Below are 17948 nucleotides of genomic sequence, written 5' to 3' on the forward strand. Positions count from 1 at the left end.
AAATATGCTTTAAGCATTCCTTTTAGAAAAATATAAAAATCCTCTAAGCCAAGATAATGCAAATATTTATACCTTTTGCTGTGATTATTATTTTAAGATTATCTATCTGTATGAATAGTGATATAAAGCTCGAAATACACAAAACAACTTTGATTATAGAAATTTAAATAATTTTAATCCATTTCTACTCTTCATAATGACTAAAACTAGTTCAAGACTCACCTTCAATGCAGACCACATGATCACGGATGGACTGGGCTATCTGGGCATCGGCCAGCGGCAGCAGATCGATCAGATCGTATATGGCATAGATGGATGGGTGGACGCTCTCGAATCGCTGGATCTCCTGGCGGATGGCCAGCGAATTGCTGATCAGCGGCTGGGGAGGATGGGCCACCAGGATGGATGATGATGATGCTCCGGAGGCGGCCGCTGTGGGCGTGGCATGGTTATGGCGATGCGGGGGCGGCGGCAATTGGTTTGGATGGGATTCTGCAGCTGATTCTGGACCTGCTGCGGATGCGGATGAGAGAGCGCGTGCGGATGCGAATGCGGATGGTAGTTACTCATGGCGGGGGCGGCAAAAACCGAGAGTTAGCTGGCTTAGTTTTTAATTAACTTAAATTACTGGCACTGGCACACACACACTCTCGACACGCACACACTACGAAAGAGCGATGGCACAATTTTCCCAAACGAACAACATTTTCCCAATAACAACAATCGGGGCAATAATGCGCTAACTCGGCCGATTTGGAGTCGCAGTTTTTAGTTCACCAGATCGATTTTGCACCTGCACAAACAATCAAAACACTTCGGTTTACGATATTACAGTACACTTTGAAATAGCATTTTTCGCCTTTAATATTATATTTGTTTTTTACCTAGTTTTTCGTTTCGATTTATTCGTTTTCCGATTGAAAGCTCTTTGATTTGAGAGCGAAAAAGCGAAAATCTACGAAACCAACAGAAAAGTGCGACAATTTAAGTCGAGCATTTTTTTTCTCCTCTGCTGGAATCTGCGTCGAGTATGACCGTATTGCGGTAGTGGGAAAAAGTTGCCCAGAGGCAGGTTGCCACATGTTTCCAATTGGAAATGAACGAGCAACAGAGGACCTGCCAGAAATAAACAATAAACGTTTTTTGCTAGTATGGCAGCTCAGTTCGATAATAATTAAAAATAAAGATTATTAAATAATTCGAAAATTCCTTATATTAGACAAATTTTAAACATGTAACAGATTTCTTATAGAAAATGAATCATTTACTTTTCCAACGACAGCTTTGTAGTTATCGATTGTCCACCGGCTGTTAATCGATAAGCCCCCACAACGCATGTCGTAATCGTAATTTGTTAAATTCGTTTAAAATCAATTAAAACTTAAATAAAATGGCTCAGAGTAGGCTGGAAAAGATCGGAACCATCTTCACGAGGTGAGTGGCTATTATAGAGTTTCCTTACCCTGTTTAAAACATGACTTTTTGCAGAGTTCAGGGACTGCTTCGTGGTGGAGCAATGAAAACCGAGGACAAACCCATTTGGTTTGATGTTTACGCCGCCTTTTCACCAAAACTGGAGCCCCGATTCGACAGACCCGCTCCCGAGATTCCAGTGCGTCACATATTCTATGCCGAGGATGTGGTGCGAGCGTATGTCACTTGATTAACAAGCCAAATGCAACAAACATTACTTAAATTCATGTTTTGACAGGAAGCTCCATAAGCAGAATAAGCCCCAGGAAACCATATCCTTGTTTGATCACAGACGCAGCACTCAGTCGCAGCAGTTTGTGCAGATCTACCAGGACTTGAAGGCCCAGGGAGCACTGGATGAGCAGAAGATCTACGAGACGGCTCTGGATCTTTTGGCCGAGCAGCGCCAACAATCCCGCCTGGAGGCCACTCCAGAGCAGTCCCTGCCGGAACTGGACGCGGAATCCAAAAGCCAGCTACTGAGCGACTTTAAGGAGGCAGTGGGAAGCCAACCGACCACGTCGTCATCCTCTCCAGCTCCGCCCAAAGCGAAAAAGGACACGAGCGTGGGCATTAACATAGACAGCTTGTTCAAGGATTAGGCGGAGAAACTTTTATAAACTAAAAATAAACTTGTTATACATCAAACGGCCAAGGCATCGTTCTGGGATTCGTGGCTGAGCTGCGTCTGCAGGTTGGACAGCTTGTTCTTCAGCACCTGCACTCCCATGATTACGATATTCTCGGGCTTGAGGGCGCCGGAGGATTCCACGTTGAAGAAAAACTTGTTCGGCTTGGCCTCCCAGTTGTAGGGCGCCTCGTATTGGTCGTCCTCCAGCTCGGTGTGCTCGCTCTTGGGCCACTCGTCTGGTTTCGGGTACAAGGTGTGCCGCATGGAGTTGTCCGGGTCGTACTCGAAGCACACGCCCGCCGTGGGATTCCACTTGGCGTGCTCCTTGCCGAATCCCTTCTTGGCGTAGGCGCGCAGCTTCAGCTCCTGGCCTTTGCGCAGCTTGATGATGAGGATCTCGTCGTTGCTCTCGCCGTACTCGTTGTCCTCTTCGCCCTGGTTGCGCGACGTCACCGGCAGCACCTTGGCGTTGCTCGACTTCAGGTCGGCGGTGGTCACGTGGCGCGTCTGCTCCTCGCTGCACTTGACGTCCAGGGTGAACTCCACGCTGCACTCGGGGCAAAAGTCCAGGCATATGCAGTCGCGCGTGTACTGCAGCCGCTCGACCACGTCGTCGGAGATCAGCGGTATCAGGCCGATGCGGTGGGCCAGGAACTCGTCCGACAGCACTGTGGAGTTGGCCTCCAGTTGCACCCAATCTATGGCCAGCGTCGGCGTCTCCGCGATGAACACGCGTCGCAGGCTGTTGGCCACGCTCAGCTCTGTGTCCTCCAGGACGAACTTCACATTGTCGTCGGTCAGCTCGGTTATCTGCACGGACGGCTGGTTGGCGTACGGCATGGCGGCCTAGTCTTAATTTAATTACTTAAAAACCACGGAAAACCTCTGAGAAAAATAAAGCGGCGAGATAGTGATGGCAGTGCATCGATAACAGCCGGCGATAAGTCTGTGGATTGCGACAGTTAGTGCTGGCCAATCCGATTTTCTAGCTAGTTTTGCCTAACTAACTTTAGTTCCATCTCTAATGTTTGCCTTTCAGAAATGTTGCGCCTGTTGAGTAAACGTTTTTATTGCAAAATTGCAACCAAAGCGAATGAAAAACCTGCTAAATTGGACTTCAAGCAGCTGACGCATCCCACCAAGGTGCCGCAGAAGCCAGTGGACACTGAGTTTCCCGACACCAGCTCCCCAGAAATCGAGATCGACACGAAGACCATACAATTGCTGGAGCGCCTGTCTCTGGTGGATCTGGACAGCGAGCGGGCACTGGAAACGCTGAAGAGCAGCATCCAGTTCGCGGACAAGATAGCCCACATCGACACGGGGCACGTGCGTCCGCTGTACACGGTGCTGGAGCATCAGCAGCTCCAGTTACGCAACGACCAGGTGACCGAGGGCGATTGCCGGGCGGAGGTGCTCCGGAACGCCAAGGTTACGGACGAGGACTACTTCGTCTCGCCGCCGGGCAACATTCCGCTAGAGCAATGAGCCGGATACAGCGCTGCTTCAAGTCTCTGGTTTCCGCTGGCTTCTTTCGCACCCAGGACGACAAGAAATTGAAACTGCTCGGTCACGGGAAGGAATATGCTGAGCTCCTGCAACAGCATTGGCTACGATTACGTCCCCTGGCTGCTCATCTGGGGGAGGACACCAGCGGATCTAGTTCCCCTTCCGACCAACAGCGTTTTTCCTTTCCCCAAAGCCAGCAATTCCAAACCAATTTCCAAAAGCTCCTCAAAGATCACCCCCGCAAAGCTAAATGCCCCACTCTCATCAAGCACCTGAGCAAGTGCTCCTCCAGCAAAGCCAATCCCTTGTTCGTTGTAAAGTCTCCGTCCACGCTTTTAACCACAGATTTCCTGGTGGAACCACATCGCGCCCTGGAGCACTATTACAACATGCAGCGCGAGAGCAAGATCTGGTGGATGCGGCTGTCTTCAAATCCCAGCCGCTTCCGCATCGTTCCATGCGATTTGGAGGAGGATCTTAATCCCAAAAACTATCAAGCCATCGACATACGATCAAGCTACGGCGATGCGGGAGAAGTAACAGTGGAAGAACTGAGTTTGGTGAAGATTGAAGATGACAACCACTTTCGGCTCACTGATGCGCGAACGGGGGATTCGGTGCAACCGACTGTCATACGATCTGTGATTGAGCTGGAAACGGCCACATGTGGTAAGAGTTCTTTAATATAAACCTTTTTAATCTAGCTTAATCATCTTTTTTTAAGCTCTGCTTTTGGACGGCTGTGACCATGGCCGAGATGCACAATCCCTGCTGCTTCACCGCGGACTGGCGCCTTACCAATGTGGAATAGCCTGTGTGAACAGCGATTCCAAACTCTCCGAAGACTTGGCTGACCTTTGCCTTCACCTAAAGCATGTCATTAACCACGCAGGACTGCGACTTTGCCAAGGCACTGGATTTGCTTCGCCCAAGGATGATTCACAGCTATCAGAGCACTTGCTGGAATCGGATATGCTGGGCGTACCCTATACACTAGTCTTAAGCGAACAAACGCTCAAAAACGGACTGATGCAGTTGCGCAGCCGGGACACCAGACTGGCGGAGACCATACACATAAGCGATGTACCGGACTATTTATTGAATATATTTAAAAACTGAAAACAAACAGGAGGCTACATAAAGTCGCACAGATACTGGCGGACATTGAAGCCCACCACTTTTCCGATCTGCATCACAAACTCCAGGCCAATGGTGCACTGCAGCCGAGCGGAGCCGTCCATGATGTTCTGCTCACCGGAAACGAAGCTCAGCAGCTTGAGGTGCACCAGCGTTGAGATCTGGGAGAGCAGGTTGCAGGTCAGGCCCACTTTCTCCTCGAGAATGGCATAGAAAATGGCCAGCAAACGGTCGATGCTAAAGGATTTGGGTCCCAGCGTGGTGGACATTTTCTCGGTAGTCTAAAACGGGGTTTAAAAGCTTTTAAAACTACAGACTATATCCTCGTTAGATTACAAAACTCACCTTGGCTCTGGCGTTAACCATCTGCATCCGCTTGCGCTGCTTGCCATGGTGTTTGACGAACAAACGCTTGTCCTGATTGGCGGCATTGTGGCTGGCCAGAAAGGCGGCAATCAGCAGAAATTTGGCATAGTAGGGAAGCTCCAGCGACTGGGCCAACTTGCGAACACTCTGGTCCTCAATGGCGGCAAAATCCTCCGTCTCCTCCGGCGGTTTCTCTATCCGCATATAGATCTGGGTGAGGGCGGAGCGCAGAGGACCGGCTATATGTCGCCACAGTCGGGAGATATCCGTGGCCTCCACCGTGCCATCTAGAACAGGCTCTAGATAAATGGACAGACACTTCCGGGCGGTCAACTGGAGCTCGGGCACGTCCCTACAAGCCTTGTAGAACACGCTCAGAAAGAGATTCAGGTAGTTATTGTAGAACTCCTCGGTCACTGCTTCCTGGCAAATCTCCAGGCGCTTCGTATCCTGGGCAAACTGCTCGAGAAGCTGACTGCGCACCTGCGCGAAATCCGATCCCAGGATGCGCTGTGTTTCCGCCTTGTTGTACTGGGCCAAATGCAGGCTGATGACTTCACTCAGGCCAGTCTTGTTGTAAAACTTCTCGAAGGGAAGCTGCGACAGGAGGATAACGCACAGATTCAAGCTGGTGAGCTGTTGCAGTCGGAGGAGCACGGGCAGCACATTGGCATCCATGTCACGCAGGCGTTCGGCATTGTCCACAGCGATAAGGAATCCCTGAGACTCAGCACCTGGAGCTCCATGCCATTGATGCAGTTGCTCTACGAAATCCAGCATATTGTCCGCCTTCAGCGCATCCCCTTGCCCCGGTGCCAACGAGTCCAGCAGGATCTCCAGCATGATCTTGGTGGTGTAGCACTCGATGGCATTTAAATGGGCTGTCCGAACATTCTGTTTTCTTCCGCATTCCTTGAGAAACGCTCTGGTCAAAGCGGTTTTGCCGGTTCCACTGTGTCCAAATAGGTAAATGGCCGAGGGATAGGCCTCCTTGGAATCTCCTATCAGCTCCCCCAAGATGCCGATGGCCGCCTCCCGACAGGGAAATAACTTCTCCATGGAGGAGCAAATAGATTCCATGTCCAATTTGTTTGTTTACAAGCGTTGCAATAGTTTGGAAGTAAAGGGCGCCAAACTCGTATGTCAGCCCTGGTTGTTTGGTATATTTATAGCTATCTATTTATTTTAGTATTTTTTTTGGAGATCGATATAGTGCTGACATCTCTTTTTAGGCACTTCCAGCTTTTTTAAAGATACTGATAAAATCGTTTGAAGAGGCATTTCCGCTATTCAACAAAAATTGGATAAAAAGACTACTCTCTGCCCTTATTTCAATTTAACTTTACAATTTGTAAATAATTTTGCTTCAAAAAGCAATTACCTATTTTCCCATTTTCATAACTACAGAAGCAAATAATAAGAAAACAATGTAATAGAAAAATATATTATAAGAAAAATTGGTTGCAGAACTTATAGGAAAACAATATAATAAAATAAGCCCTTTTTAAACTTATGGCATAAATTGTTTGCGATATAAATTTCTCTTGACTGATTTTCAACCAAAAGTTCACTTTAAATTCATCTCCCAAAAAACTATCTTTCTGCCAATAATTTTTACTTTTAACATAGCAACGAATTTATTTCTTTAATATCCTATGAATGAAGTTTTATTAGCTATAAGTAAGCAGCACTGATGCAATGGTTGGCATCTCTGGTAGTTCGGTATATTTACAAAGTCCCTCTGATTTTTTCGGTATATTTGCAGTGGCTAAGCCGATGTTAAAAATTAACTCAGCGCGGTCACACTTCGGGTGATTAATTTTTTACTTTTCCAAAGTGTTATTATCCACAACGCTCTGCTCGTTCCGCCCAGGTCAACCGAGAATCCCTTCCAGCAACGCCAGCTTAATCGTGTAGACGGCCCAGAGTCCGCGATTAAAACCCGAGCGAAGCACAGCCAGCAGAAACAACGCCCACTTGGTCACTTGGCGAAATCCGGCGAACCGAACCAATCCGAACCGAAGAAACTACGTGTGTGGTTGAAAGGGACTGCATTCCGAACGCATTTAGCCTCTCACGATGGCCGAGACATTCACCTTTGGCACCTCGCTGGCCTCCATCACGTGCCACGCGTGGAACAAGGACCGTACCCGTAAGTGGTGCCCCCTAGATTACTCACCCGAAACCACAAAACCGTGACTCACCCACGTCCACTCCCACAGAGATTGCCTTATCGCCCAACAACCATGAGATCCACATATACAGCCGGGAGGGCAGCGACTGGAAGCTGGCGGACGTGCTCAACCAGCACGATCTGCGCGTCATGGGCATCGACTGGGCCAAGAACACCAACCGGATCGTGAGCTGTGCCGCCGACCGGAACGCGTATGTCTGGACGCAGGGCGAGGATGGCAAGTGGAAGCCGACGCTAGTGCTGTTGCGCATCAACCGGGCGGCCACCTGCGTCAAGTGGTCGCCGGCGGAGAACAAGTTCGCCGTGGGATCCGGGGCCCGGCTCATCTCCGTGTGCTACTTCGAGTCGGAGAACGACTGGTGGGTGTCCAAGCACATCAAGAAGCCGATCCGCTCGACCGTAACCTCGCTGGACTGGCATCCAAACAATGTCCTCCTGTTGGCCGGCTCAACGGACTACAAGGTGCGGGTTTTCTCGGCCTTCATTAAGGACATCGAGGAGCCGCCGACGCCGACGCCGTGGGGCAACCGTAAGCCCCTTGGCCAGCTGATGGCCGAGTTCCGGAACTCGCAGACTTCCGGCGGCGGTTGGATCAACAGCGTTAGCTTCTCCAGCGAAGGCAACAAGGTGTGCTGGGTGGGTCACGACAGCTGTGTGAGCATCGCTGACGCCACCAATAGCAACGCGGTGATCCGCTGCCGCACCGGCTACCTGCCGTTCCTCTCCTGCGAGTGGGTCTCACCCACATCCGTCGTGGTGGCCGGCTACAGTTGTGTGCCGCTGCTGTACAGCCTGACCGCGGACGGCAAGCTGGTGCTGAGCGGCAAGCTGGACAAGTCGCAGAAGAAGGAGTCGAGCGGCATTACCGCCATGAGGATCTTCCAGTCCATGGACCGCAACATGCGCACGGAGAACACGGACACGGTGGTGAACTCCATCCACCAGAACGCCATCACCAGCGTGCGATTGTATGCCGGCGACAAGGCCAGCGCCACCAAGGTGTCCACCTCTGGCGTGGATGGGCAGCTGGTCATCTGGAACGTGGAGCAGGGCGGCATCAACGGCGGCATGCGCAACCTGCAGATCTAGTCCAGCGTTACGTGTTATTGTCTGTTAGCGAGTGTGTTGGCCTGGCCAGGAGCGCAGTATTTGCCAAAATGTTTTCCAAAATCGCTTTTCCCATTGTTCTACTTACTATTGTATACCGTGCGAAGGCTTTTTTACATAAATTAACCGAAGAGATTGTTCTTTTCCCCCCAAACTTCCACTTCCATAATGGTTCCGAAAGTCTGTGTGTGTGTTTTAAAGTGTTTCACCTTTATAGCAAACTGAATAAAATGTTTTTTATTCGTAAAATCAAAAGAAAGTCTTTTGTTTAATAATTTTTAAATGGTTTCCAATTTTGGCGCGAAAAAATTCAAACATTGGATTTACATATGTAGTAGCATGTTATAGATACACCTACTTTTTGAATTATACTTTGGCCGTTTTTTAAAAATATTTTATAACAATCCACACGATTTTGCTTAGTTTTGTGGTTTATTAAGATATTTTCATAGATACATTTATTTTTATTGATTTTAATATTTGTAGTTTTTTAAACGAATTTAAAAAAATAGTTTTAGTGTGACCGCTGCGCAAGCGCATAAAAATACCCAAGTTGCCGGCATTCTAACGGAGGAGAAGGTGGCTGCCAGTTGTTTTGTTGCAGCTTTAAAAGATGTTTATTCCAATTAATTTAAGATGCAACTCCACCTGATCAGAAAGTATGCCAGCAAGGCCACCAGGGAGCACTATGCCAGCAGCAGCCTGAAGATCTACCGCCGGGTAAGGCCACTGCCAAAGCTAAACAGACCAAAGAAGCCGGAGAATCTGGAGGAACACTCGGAATATGCCGAGAATCTGGTCAAGGTGCAGATGATCTCGCGGAATCTGCATGCACAGCTGTTTCCCCAATCCCCTCGCAGCGTTTCGGAGCAGCAGGTGGCCTCCGCCAAGGTTTACCAGGATGAGCTGCGCAGGCATGGCGTCGACATCGAAAGCTGTGCTTCTGTGCCGGATGTCCAGTTGAAACTACCTCCACTAAGGGGCGCCAACATTGAGGAGCACTTCTACAACATAGCCAAGGAGCAGGTGCAGCCTTACGAGGAGCTACTGCTGCCACTGGTCCAATGCGTGGAGCTACCAAAGCGTCCCAAGCGATGGGCCTTCTTTGCCGGCTGGACAGCCTACGATCCCGCCGATGGAACAGCCACTCCTGTGGATCACCCACTGGAAAAGGGTCTGATCTTCGATGTGGAGGTGTGCGTCAAGGAGGCACAGACTCCTGTTCTGGCCACCGCTGTAAGCACCAAGAGATGGTACTCCTGGGTGAGTCCCAAGCTCACCAAACACCGCCTGAGTCTGGCCAAATCAGAGCCCCTGGACGTGGACACGGACACAGAGCGACCACACTACTCCCCCGATGAACTCATACCCCTGGGAACCAATGGACCTGGTCTCGTAGTGGGTCACAATGTCAGCTACGACAGGGCTCGCCTAAAGGACCAGTATTTGATCGAGGACACGGGCACACGGTTCGCGGATACCATGTCATTGCACATGTGCGTCAGTGGAGTGACCAGCTACCAACGGGCCATGCTCAAGTCCAAGAAGGAACCGGCTCCCGAGGATCTTGGCTGGCTGGAGCAGAGTTCCCTCAACAGTTTGGTGGAAGTCCATAGGCTCTACTGCGGTGGTGAGCCCCTCTCCAAGGAGCCCAGAAACATTTTTGTGGAGGGAACGCTGGAGCAAGTGCGCCAGAGCTTCCAGTCGCTGACCAACTACTGTGCCGGCGATGTGGAGGCCACCCATCGGGTGCTCCGAGTCCTGTATCCCCTGTATGCCGAGCGCTTTCCGCACCCTGCTTCGCTGGCCGGCATGTTGGAGATGGGCTCCGCCTATTTGCCTGTGAATTCCAACTGGGAGCGGTATATTCGCGAGGCGCATCTCACCTACGAGGATCTCAGCATCGAGGCCAAGTACCATCTGGGACGCCGGGCTGAGGAAGCCTGCTCCCTGCTGCTCGACGATCAGTACCGTCAGAATCTGTGGCTCTGGGACGAGGACTGGAGTGTGCAGGAGCTGAAGTTGAAGCAGCCTCCAAAGCGCAAGCCCTTGCCCAGGGAGGAGCGGGAGGATCATGGGGACGCCGAGCAGCGTCGCCTGCAGGCCAAGTTCCAGCACCTCTACGATCAGCGGTCACTGCTCCCAGCTCGAAGACCCTTGCTTCCTGGTTATCCCCTGTGGTATCGCAAACTGTGCCGCAAGCCACCATCCAACTCAAAAAGGGATGACGAACTGCTGGAGGAGGAGCAGGAGTCCTGGTCTCCCGGTGCCAGCGAAATCAGCACCGGCATGCAAATTGCCCCCAAACTGCTTTCCCTCTGCTGGGAAGGTTATCCTCTGCATTACGAGAAAGAGCAGGGCTGGGGCTTCCTGGTTCCCTTTCGCAGCGATTCGGAAGTTGCAGACCATCTGCCCATGGAACAACTTTTGGCGCGTTGTCCAGTGCCGGAGTTTGCCAAGCAGTGTGCCTCGAAGGCGGAGAGTGATCTGGCCTTAGACATGCTGCCGGGTGACCTAGAACAACATCTGGGCAAGCGGGAGCACTACAAGAAGCTGTCCCAGAAACAAAAACGCTTGGAAACTCAGTACCAAGGTGGGATTCATATTAAAAGTACTATAAAATAACCCACTATCTTCACTTTAAGGCTCTGGTGTGTGGTGCAACAAAGTGCTGGAGGACTCTTGCTTCTTCCTCAAGTTGCCACACAAAAATGGACCCTCGTTTCGAGTGGGAAACCCTCTGTCTAAGGACTTTCTCAACAAGTTCTCCGACAACGTTCTGAGCAGTGGTGACCCATCTTGTCAAGCGGCCGCCCGCGTCATCGACATTGCTCGCATGATGTCGTATTGGCGTAACAATCGGGATCGGATCATGGGTCAGATGGTCGTCTGGCTGGATCCCCAGCAATTGCCAGAGGAACTCATCGGGGAGAACGCACACCTGATATCCTACGGAGCCATTTGTCCCCAGGTTGTGGCCTGCGGCACATTAACTCGCCGCGCCATGGAGCCCACTTGGATGACGGCCTCCAATTCGCGGCCTGATCGCCTGGGCTCGGAGCTGCGCTCCATGGTGCAGGCTCCGCCCGGCTACAGGCTGGTGGGTGCCGATGTCGACTCGCAGGAACTGTGGATCGCTTCCGTGCTGGGCGATGCCTACGCCTGTGGCGAGCATGGCGCCACGCCCCTCGGCTGGATGACTCTCAGCGGCAGTAAGTCGAATGGCAGCGATATGCACTCCATCACCGCCAAGGCGGTGGGCATTTCCCGAGATCATGCCAAGGTGATAAACTATGCCAGGATCTACGGAGCTGGTCAGCTATTTGCCGAGACGCTGCTCCGCCAGTTCAATCCCACGTTCAGTGCCTCCGAAGCCAAGGCCAAGGCCATGAAAATGTTTTCCATTACAAAAGGCAAAAGGGTGTATAGGCTGCGTGAAGAGTTCCACGATGAACTGGAGGACAGGGGGTTAGTAGTCCTCTATAACTACATACATACAGAATAGTCTATAAATATATTTTAGTTATAGCAGCTACGAGGCCTCCCGACTGTCTGTCCAAAGAAATCGCAGCCTGACCGAGGTTTTCCATCGTCCCAGCTGGCAGGGCGGCACCGAGAGCGCCATGTTCAATCGTCTGGAGGAGATTGCCACTGGGTCACAGCCGCAGACGCCGTTCCTAGGCGGACGCCTCAGTCGCGCACTGGAGGCGGATGGAGGCCCCGACCAGGAGCAACGATTCCTGCCCACCCGCATCAACTGGGTGGTCCAGAGCGGAGCCGTGGACTTCCTGCACCTGATGCTGGTCAGCATGCGGTGGCTCATGGGACCACACGTTCGCTTCTGTCTGAGCTTTCACGACGAACTGCGCTACCTGGTGAAGGAGGAGCTGTCGCCAAAGGCGGCGCTGGCCATGCACATCACCAACCTAATGACGCGCTCCTTCTGCGTCTCCCGCATCGGACTCAAGGATCTGCCCATGTCGGTGGCCTTCTTTTCGTCAGTCGAGGTGGACACTGTGCTGCGAAAAGAGTGTACCATGGACTGCAAGACGCCATCGAATCCGCATGGCCTGCGTATTGGCTACGGCATTCAGCCAGGTCAAAGTTTGAGTGTGGCTGAGGCAATCGAAAAGGCTGGCGGCAATGATGTCAGTCAATGGAGTTGGATCAAGCAGCATTAGCGTGCAAATACTCAAGATTTGGTTTTTATTTCTTATTTAATTCAGAGTGACTTGGAGGTCATTAAGTTAAGTCAGGTTACTAGTTCCTCTTAATTGTTTTTTCAGAAAAAAAAATTAAATTAATCTAAATAAGTTGAAAACAAAATGAAGTTTTTAAGCAAGTTGTGGTAGAACTAACAAGCAGTTAATATTACTTTTAGGGAACAAAAATTAATTCAAACTGATAAAATTTAAGTCCTTGAACCAATTATGGTATAATTAAGTGACAGTCAGTACCAAACATATTTAATATTTTTTGAATTAATTTAATTATTTTAAAAACAAGAGACGCCCAAAGTGAACTTAATTTAAGACCTTATCAATAAAATGTTATTATTTATGAGAGACCTCTGCGAACTAAGTATCTACCTCAAGGAATTTATCTGAAAATAAAGTTGTTCCCTGAACTTTTGATTGTTTTTCCAGTGCCCAATAAAAGACCGCAGTTTAATCTAAATCAAATGACCTATAAATATGTATTTTTGTTCTTTGTTTTTAGGTAATACTTAACATCCGAGAGAATATACAAACGTGGGGAGTAAACGATACACTAGAAGATACAAACGGCCTGGGCCTAAAGAGAATGTTGTCAACACTTAACCTCATAACATGCTTTCGCTTCCATATCCACATCCATTTTTGTCCATTTACAAATTCTGGGCCAGCGACTCGATCTCGTCCAGGAAGTAGACCATGTCGGACTCCTCCAGACAGGAGTTCTGCAGCACCAGGCGAAAGAAGTTGGGCAGCTGTCGCAGCGGCTGATAGGTGATCATCATGGAGCCCTTCTTGATCATGCCCTCCTTCACCTTGGGAGCCACCTTGTGCAGCCGGTCGTAGAACTCCCGATTGCGCTCCATTTGCCGGAGACCAGGTGGCACATACCAGAAGCTGATGTTGGTGCACTCGGGGCTCTCGAGGACCAGCTCGAATCCCGGTCGCTCCCTAACCTTGCCGGCAAAGAACTCGGCCATGCGGAAGACCTTCTCGACATGGGCCTCCAGGCCCTGGGTGCCCTTGGCCTTCCACATGAACCAGAACTTGAAGACATCCGCACGACGACCGCACTGGATGTGCTTGTCGCCGGTGTCGAAGGAGGTGTCATAGAACTTGTCCTTCTGGAAGAGGTAGGTGGCATTGGTGGAGTGGCACTGGGCCAGCACCTGCTGGTGGCGCGTCAGGAAGGTGGAGCACTGCTGCGAGGCAGCCAGCAGCTTGTGAGGATTCCAGGTCACCGAATCAGCCCTGTCAAAAAAAAACCCAATTTAGTTTTCCTCTTAATTAATTTGTTTTATATCGAAACTCACCTTTCAATTCCGCTAAGCAGATGTCGATACTTCTTGGACATGAGGGCACCACCACCCCAGGCCGCATCCACGTGCATCCACATGTTGTACTTCTTGCACAGCTCCGAGATCCCAGCCAGATCGTCGAAGGCCCCCAGCACAGTGGTTCCGGCTGTGGCCGACACCATCAGCGGCTGGCAGTTGTTGGCCAGGCACAGCTTCACCTGATCCTCCAGGTCACTGAGACGCATCTTGCCCACCTCGTTGGTGGCTATCTTGCGCACATGCTCGCTGCCGAAGCCCATGAACATGGCCAGCTTCTCCACCGAGTAGTGGGCATCCTCCGAGGTGAAGATGATCAAGGGTTTCGCGTTGAAGAGTCCGTTTTTCTGCAGGTAAAATATATATACGGTCATAATAAATTTATGGGTAACAAATTATAAAAAGAACTGCATAAATTATAAATATTATAATATATGTTGGTTTTAACGAGCTTTCCAATTTTCAAAGAATGTTTTTTAATTTATGTTGTTTTGAATTTTCTGTACGATAGATCAAAAAACGATCGCGCTGTTATAACCTATATTTTCTAATTAAATCCAATAATTATTTTGTATATATTTTTTAAAAACAACGGATTTTACTATTTTTTTAGTTGCTTTAATCACAAGCTAATTAATTTTATATGTTTACTACTTGACATTGGAATATATGCAAAAACAGATTCTAAACATTCGATTTCAATAGAACTTAAGTAAACACAAATTTTGTTGTTATAAAAACATAATAAAACTTGAATTAAAGTTTACATTTAATAAAAAAAATGTCTATCCAAACAAGGTTTGCTTCAATCAAATATTCAGATAACTGCTTTACATATATTTCGATATATATTTATTACGCTTTGAAAACTATCTTTTTGTTTTAGTTGCCATTTTGAGCTACATTAAGTAGCTACAAATTATATTTCCATTTAGTCTTTAAATGAGAATGTCATAAAATGTTTTTTTTTTAATATTGCCTTTAAAATGGTTTGTTTTATATGACAGGCATTATATCTTATTTGATTATCTTGCGTCATTGAGTTACCTAAGCAGATGACGAAATTAAGTTTTTCTTTAATTTATATATGAAAATTGTATAAAATGGCAGGCATTTAATATTGCAATTAAAAGTTCTTTATGCAAACTCTTTGTTGTTCAAAAACTAATATATTAATTATTTGATTTGTTATACTTCAATATATGCCAATATAAGGCTTTCAGTTCCATTTGATTTTATGACAGGCATAAAAATCTTATTTGACTATCTTTTTTTTAAGCCTGCCTCATTGAGTTACCTATTCAGGTTACGATTTTTAGTTTGTCTTTAGTCTCTATATGAAAATTTCATAAATTGACTTGCCTTAAATATTGCTTTTGCAAGTTCTTTATAAAAATATAACTTGGAAACGTATAAACCCTATTTTTCACCAAGGGTAATCCACTCTTTGGTGTACAAATACTGATCTTATTATTTGATTTGTCAAGCTTTCAGTTTCACTTGCCCATATGACAGGCATGACTAACGATCTGGCCAGCAGTGTTGGCGCCAATCACTTCGGTCGTCGGCGGATTGCGGACTTCCGTGTGGATTGGATTGGCGGTAAACCACTTGGCAAGGGGCACTCACCTTGGAATCGGGCGAGTGTCTGTAGCGGGCGCAGCTGATTGCATAACCGTTGGCTATCGAGCCGCCGGGACAGAAGATGCCATCGCCCTGGCCGCCGTTGGGAAAGCCCACGATGCGTCGCATCTCGGCCAGCACCTGCTCCTCCATGAGGGTGAACAGCGGCGCCACTTCGTAGGTGTACACACTGGGATTGAGGGCATCGGTGAGCCACTGGCCCACCAGGGCATACGGATCCACGCCCGAGTACAGCTGGTTGATGAAGTACGGATGGCCCGTCTTGACCGAGAACCGAATCGTTTCTCTCAGCAACTCGCGCAGCTTGTCCTGCGACTCACCCTTCTCACGCAGCTGAAAGTCGAACAGCTGACGCAGCTCCTCCGGCTCGTGCCACTCGACGACCTTGGAGGAGCGATTGGTGCCCTGGAAGACGGCCAACTTGATGATCTCGTCCACGCAGGCCCGGATGAAGCCCTCAAAGTGGGCAGCCGGATGACTGGCCACAAAGCTGGACAGGTTGTCATTCTTCGCATCCGTGTCGATATTGTTATTGCTGCTCCCATTGGCGGTGGTCAACATTTTGCTGGCCGTCTCGAATGCAACTGCGGAGGCGGTATCAGCCGATGACGACGTGGCCACCACCGAAGTGGCCGCTGATGTTGCCGCTGTCAATGGGCTTGCCAAATCATCGCCACTACCCGTACTCGTACTCGTACTCGTACTGTAAGGCTTAAATATAGATTCCTTAAAGTGATGTGTGGGAAAAGTCTCGCTGGCCAGCATTTTGTTGGCTCTCGACTGATGTTTATACTGTAAAAGATTTGGCTACTGCTGTGACTTAATTGCTGCCGATTGCTGGTGGGCAATTGCTGATGTTGCTGCTGTTCCTGATCCTGTTGCTGCTGCTATTGTTGCTGCTCGCAACTGATCTTAATACTGTAAAAGACTTGGTGATTGCTGGCGGTCAATTGCTGATGTTGCTGCTGTTCCTGATCCTGTTGCTGCTGCTGTTGTTGCTGCTGTTGCTGCTGTTGCTGCTGCAGATTGCACTTGACAATGATTCTGAATGATCTCGCGGTCGAACTGAATGAACGGGCGCCGTTGTTGCTGCTTTTATAAAAACTCGCCGACTTGCACAGTTCAGAATCCGAGAAACCGAATGCCGCTTACATTACATAAAGACAATGCCGCTTGAGAGCCGAGCGCTTGCCCCGATCTCCACCTGGTCGATCGTCGGCTCGTGGATGTGGATTCTCGTTCTGGTTGGGATTGGGATTGCGACTGGGAATGGTATTGGGACTTCCCTGGTCCACTCATCGCAGAATTCTCAGAAATTGCTGGTAGAGAAGGGCGTAATTGTCTGGCTAATTGATATGCTCATGTAATACAATTATGTGATGATTATCATGATGATTATGCGCAGAGGTCTCCTCCGGCAATTTTCCATGGCGGTTTCTCTCTCATTAGCTGCAATCAAATGCATTAAATGCAAATTCATTGAGTAATTCTTTGCAAATTGCGCAATTGAAACGTGATAACGAGAAAAGTTGGTGTAGGTCGTCGTCTACTAGCTGCCGATAATTGCCACCTTTTTATGTTGGTCAAGTTGAGGGAAAAGCGAAAGGCCTCAAGAGATCACCATGTCTAGATGAGATCCATAACTGATCTCGGGCAATGGCCTTGTCTCTCTATAAATAAAAGTGCACATTCAACGGAAATTTCCCAAACGTCTGCAATGATATATTAAAATGTGTTCATAGGATTCAAATTGGACGTATGACAGATTGCCCAACCGATCTGTTTGCGATGCGAGAGATTCCTTAAATTGCTTGAATGACGTTTTTCAGTGGTTTGTTCACCTTGGCAACCAGTACGATCTGAAAATGAAATCTTCGGTACTTTAGCGAACATCCAAATCGGTTCGTTTATGTGACACATCACTTTTAAGGAGGAGTGCGGTTTTGGGGGGAATTTATTGGATGCAGATGCACCCATAACTTCGCCAATAACTTGCGATAATAAGGGGCTCGCGAGCAAATACGAAAATAATCCAAAAACAAAAACCTGTTTCGGCGGGCAGCCCAAATTTCAGGAAGCATTTTTTCAACGATCATGACGTTAGAAAAGCGAAAGTCAAAAGTGCTTTCAAATGCATTTGCATTTAATGCAATCACACAACAATTAGCTAGCGCACAACAATCGCCTTAGTTTTTCATTCCAACCGAAACTAATTAGCAATATATGTTGATGTGTAATGTTAATGTTAATGATTATCAATTGGCAATTATGCTAGGTGTTGTGAGTGTGCCAGGTGTTGCAGTCGGATGTAAAGTTATGCCGCTTTTGGGCTATTAAAT

The 17948-nt window shown here is 48.6% G+C and overlaps 9 protein-coding genes across 10 annotated transcripts in view; 5 read left to right on the forward strand and 4 right to left on the reverse strand.

Annotated features, from left to right (window-relative positions):
• The window catches only part of LOC128262129 (centaurin-gamma-1A), a 56688-nt gene extending 55659 nt beyond the window's left edge, over window positions 1-1029 (reverse strand). The window contains 2 exon segments of the mRNA XM_052996211.1: window positions 223-489; window positions 492-1029. Coding sequence (XP_052852171.1) covers window positions 223-489; window positions 492-570 — 346 coding nt within the window. The 5' untranslated portion in view covers window positions 571-1029.
• A 256-nt stretch (window positions 1030-1285) lies between these two features.
• Window positions 1286-2121, forward strand: LOC128262159 (probable 28S ribosomal protein S23, mitochondrial). Its single transcript, XM_052996256.1, has 3 exons — window positions 1286-1434; window positions 1489-1650; window positions 1712-2121. The coding sequence occupies exons 1-3, from the start codon at window positions 1391-1393 to the stop codon at window positions 2073-2075; spliced, it is 570 nt and encodes a 189-aa protein (XP_052852216.1). The 5' UTR covers window positions 1286-1390; the 3' UTR covers window positions 2076-2121.
• LOC128262151 (DNA-directed RNA polymerase II subunit RPB3) lies at window positions 2061-3037 on the reverse strand. The gene has a single exon (XM_052996249.1). It carries the CDS (start codon window positions 2942-2944, stop codon window positions 2117-2119), a length of 828 nt encoding a protein of 275 aa, XP_052852209.1. The 5' UTR covers window positions 2945-3037; the 3' UTR covers window positions 2061-2116.
• Window positions 3038-3130: 93 nt separating this feature from the next.
• Window positions 3131-3592, forward strand: LOC128262162 (glutamyl-tRNA(Gln) amidotransferase subunit C, mitochondrial). The gene has a single exon (XM_052996260.1). It carries the CDS (start codon window positions 3146-3148, stop codon window positions 3590-3592), a length of 447 nt encoding a protein of 148 aa, XP_052852220.1. The 5' UTR covers window positions 3131-3145.
• On the forward strand, window positions 3589-4782 carry LOC128262143 (DNA polymerase subunit gamma-2, mitochondrial). The gene is made up of 2 exons (XM_052996236.1): window positions 3589-4282; window positions 4338-4782. Exons 1-2 carry the CDS (start codon window positions 3589-3591, stop codon window positions 4730-4732), a joined length of 1089 nt encoding a protein of 362 aa, XP_052852196.1. The 3' UTR covers window positions 4733-4782.
• LOC128262138 (origin recognition complex subunit 5) lies at window positions 4694-6273 on the reverse strand. Its single transcript, XM_052996230.1, has 2 exons — window positions 5096-6273; window positions 4694-5031 (listed from the first exon to the last, which is right to left on the reverse strand). The coding sequence occupies exons 1-2, from the start codon at window positions 6194-6196 to the stop codon at window positions 4747-4749; spliced, it is 1386 nt and encodes a 461-aa protein (XP_052852190.1). The 5' UTR covers window positions 6197-6273; the 3' UTR covers window positions 4694-4746.
• A 568-nt stretch (window positions 6274-6841) lies between these two features.
• LOC128262141 (actin-related protein 2/3 complex subunit 1A-B) lies at window positions 6842-8676 on the forward strand. 2 transcript variants are annotated; one of them, XM_052996233.1, is made up of 3 exons: window positions 6842-6927; window positions 6990-7268; window positions 7339-8676. In XM_052996233.1, exons 2-3 carry the CDS (start codon window positions 7196-7198, stop codon window positions 8397-8399), a joined length of 1134 nt encoding a protein of 377 aa, XP_052852193.1. In that variant the 5' UTR covers window positions 6842-6927; window positions 6990-7195; the 3' UTR covers window positions 8400-8676. The 2 variants fall into 2 exon arrangements, with proteins under 2 accessions (XP_052852193.1, XP_052852192.1); XM_052996232.1 differs by lacking the exon at window positions 6842-6927 and having other exon boundaries at window positions 6943-7268.
• A 304-nt stretch (window positions 8677-8980) lies between these two features.
• Window positions 8981-12994, forward strand: LOC128262128 (DNA polymerase subunit gamma-1, mitochondrial). The gene is made up of 3 exons (XM_052996210.1): window positions 8981-11010; window positions 11063-11885; window positions 11941-12994. The coding sequence occupies exons 1-3, from the start codon at window positions 9054-9056 to the stop codon at window positions 12596-12598; spliced, it is 3438 nt and encodes a 1145-aa protein (XP_052852170.1). The 5' UTR covers window positions 8981-9053; the 3' UTR covers window positions 12599-12994.
• An 89-nt stretch (window positions 12995-13083) lies between these two features.
• LOC128262135 (cysteine sulfinic acid decarboxylase) lies at window positions 13084-16681 on the reverse strand. The gene is made up of 3 exons (XM_052996222.1): window positions 15595-16681; window positions 13945-14312; window positions 13084-13882 (listed from the first exon to the last, which is right to left on the reverse strand). The coding sequence occupies exons 1-3, from the start codon at window positions 16372-16374 to the stop codon at window positions 13285-13287; spliced, it is 1746 nt and encodes a 581-aa protein (XP_052852182.1). The 5' UTR covers window positions 16375-16681; the 3' UTR covers window positions 13084-13284.
• Window positions 16682-17948: the final 1267 nt, after the last annotated feature.

The sequence above is a fragment of the Drosophila gunungcola genome, unplaced genomic scaffold (assembly GCF_025200985.1).
Source record: "Drosophila gunungcola strain Sukarami unplaced genomic scaffold, Dgunungcola_SK_2 000001F, whole genome shotgun sequence".
Lineage (NCBI taxonomy): Eukaryota > Metazoa > Arthropoda > Insecta > Diptera > Drosophilidae > Drosophila > Drosophila gunungcola.

Coding starts and splice junctions, on each gene's coding strand:
- LOC128262159 (XM_052996256.1), top strand. CDS start 1,391: ATGGCTCAGAGTAGGCTGGAAAAGATCGGAACCATCTTCACGAG. Junction 1,435..1,488: donor ATCGGAACCATCTTCACGAG/GTGAGTGGCTAT, acceptor GACTTTTTGCAG/AGTTCAGGGACTGCTTCGTG. Junction 1,651..1,711: donor GCCGAGGATGTGGTGCGAGC/GTATGTCACTTG, acceptor ATGTTTTGACAG/GAAGCTCCATAAGCAGAATA.
- LOC128262151 (XM_052996249.1), bottom strand. CDS start 2,944: ATGCCGTACGCCAACCAGCCGTCCGTGCAGATAACCGAGCTGACCGAC.
- LOC128262162 (XM_052996260.1), top strand. CDS start 3,146: ATGTTGCGCCTGTTGAGTAAACGTTTTTATTGCAAAATTGCAACCAAA.
- LOC128262143 (XM_052996236.1), top strand. CDS start 3,589: ATGAGCCGGATACAGCGCTGCTTCAAGTCTCTGGTTTCCGCTGGCTTC. Junction 4,283..4,337: donor GCTGGAAACGGCCACATGTG/GTAAGAGTTCTT, acceptor TCTTTTTTTAAG/CTCTGCTTTTGGACGGCTGT.
- LOC128262138 (XM_052996230.1), bottom strand. CDS start 6,196: ATGGAATCTATTTGCTCCTCCATGGAGAAGTTATTTCCCTGTCGGGAG. Junction 5,032..5,095: donor TGGTTAACGCCAGAGCCAAG/GTGAGTTTTGTA, acceptor ACCCCGTTTTAG/ACTACCGAGAAAATGTCCAC.
- LOC128262141 (XM_052996233.1), top strand. CDS start 7,196: ATGGCCGAGACATTCACCTTTGGCACCTCGCTGGCCTCCATCACGTGC. Junction 7,269..7,338: donor GTGGAACAAGGACCGTACCC/GTAAGTGGTGCC, acceptor CCACTCCCACAG/AGATTGCCTTATCGCCCAAC.
- LOC128262128 (XM_052996210.1), top strand. CDS start 9,054: ATGCAACTCCACCTGATCAGAAAGTATGCCAGCAAGGCCACCAGGGAG. Junction 11,011..11,062: donor CTTGGAAACTCAGTACCAAG/GTGGGATTCATA, acceptor CTTCACTTTAAG/GCTCTGGTGTGTGGTGCAAC. Junction 11,886..11,940: donor GATGAACTGGAGGACAGGGG/GTTAGTAGTCCT, acceptor AATATATTTTAG/TTATAGCAGCTACGAGGCCT.
- LOC128262135 (XM_052996222.1), bottom strand. CDS start 16,374: ATGCTGGCCAGCGAGACTTTTCCCACACATCACTTTAAGGAATCTATA. Junction 14,313..15,594: donor GACACTCGCCCGATTCCAAG/GTGAGTGCCCCT, acceptor TTTTACCTGCAG/AAAAACGGACTCTTCAACGC. Junction 13,883..13,944: donor CTGCTTAGCGGAATTGAAAG/GTGAGTTTCGAT, acceptor TTTTTTTGACAG/GGCTGATTCGGTGACCTGGA.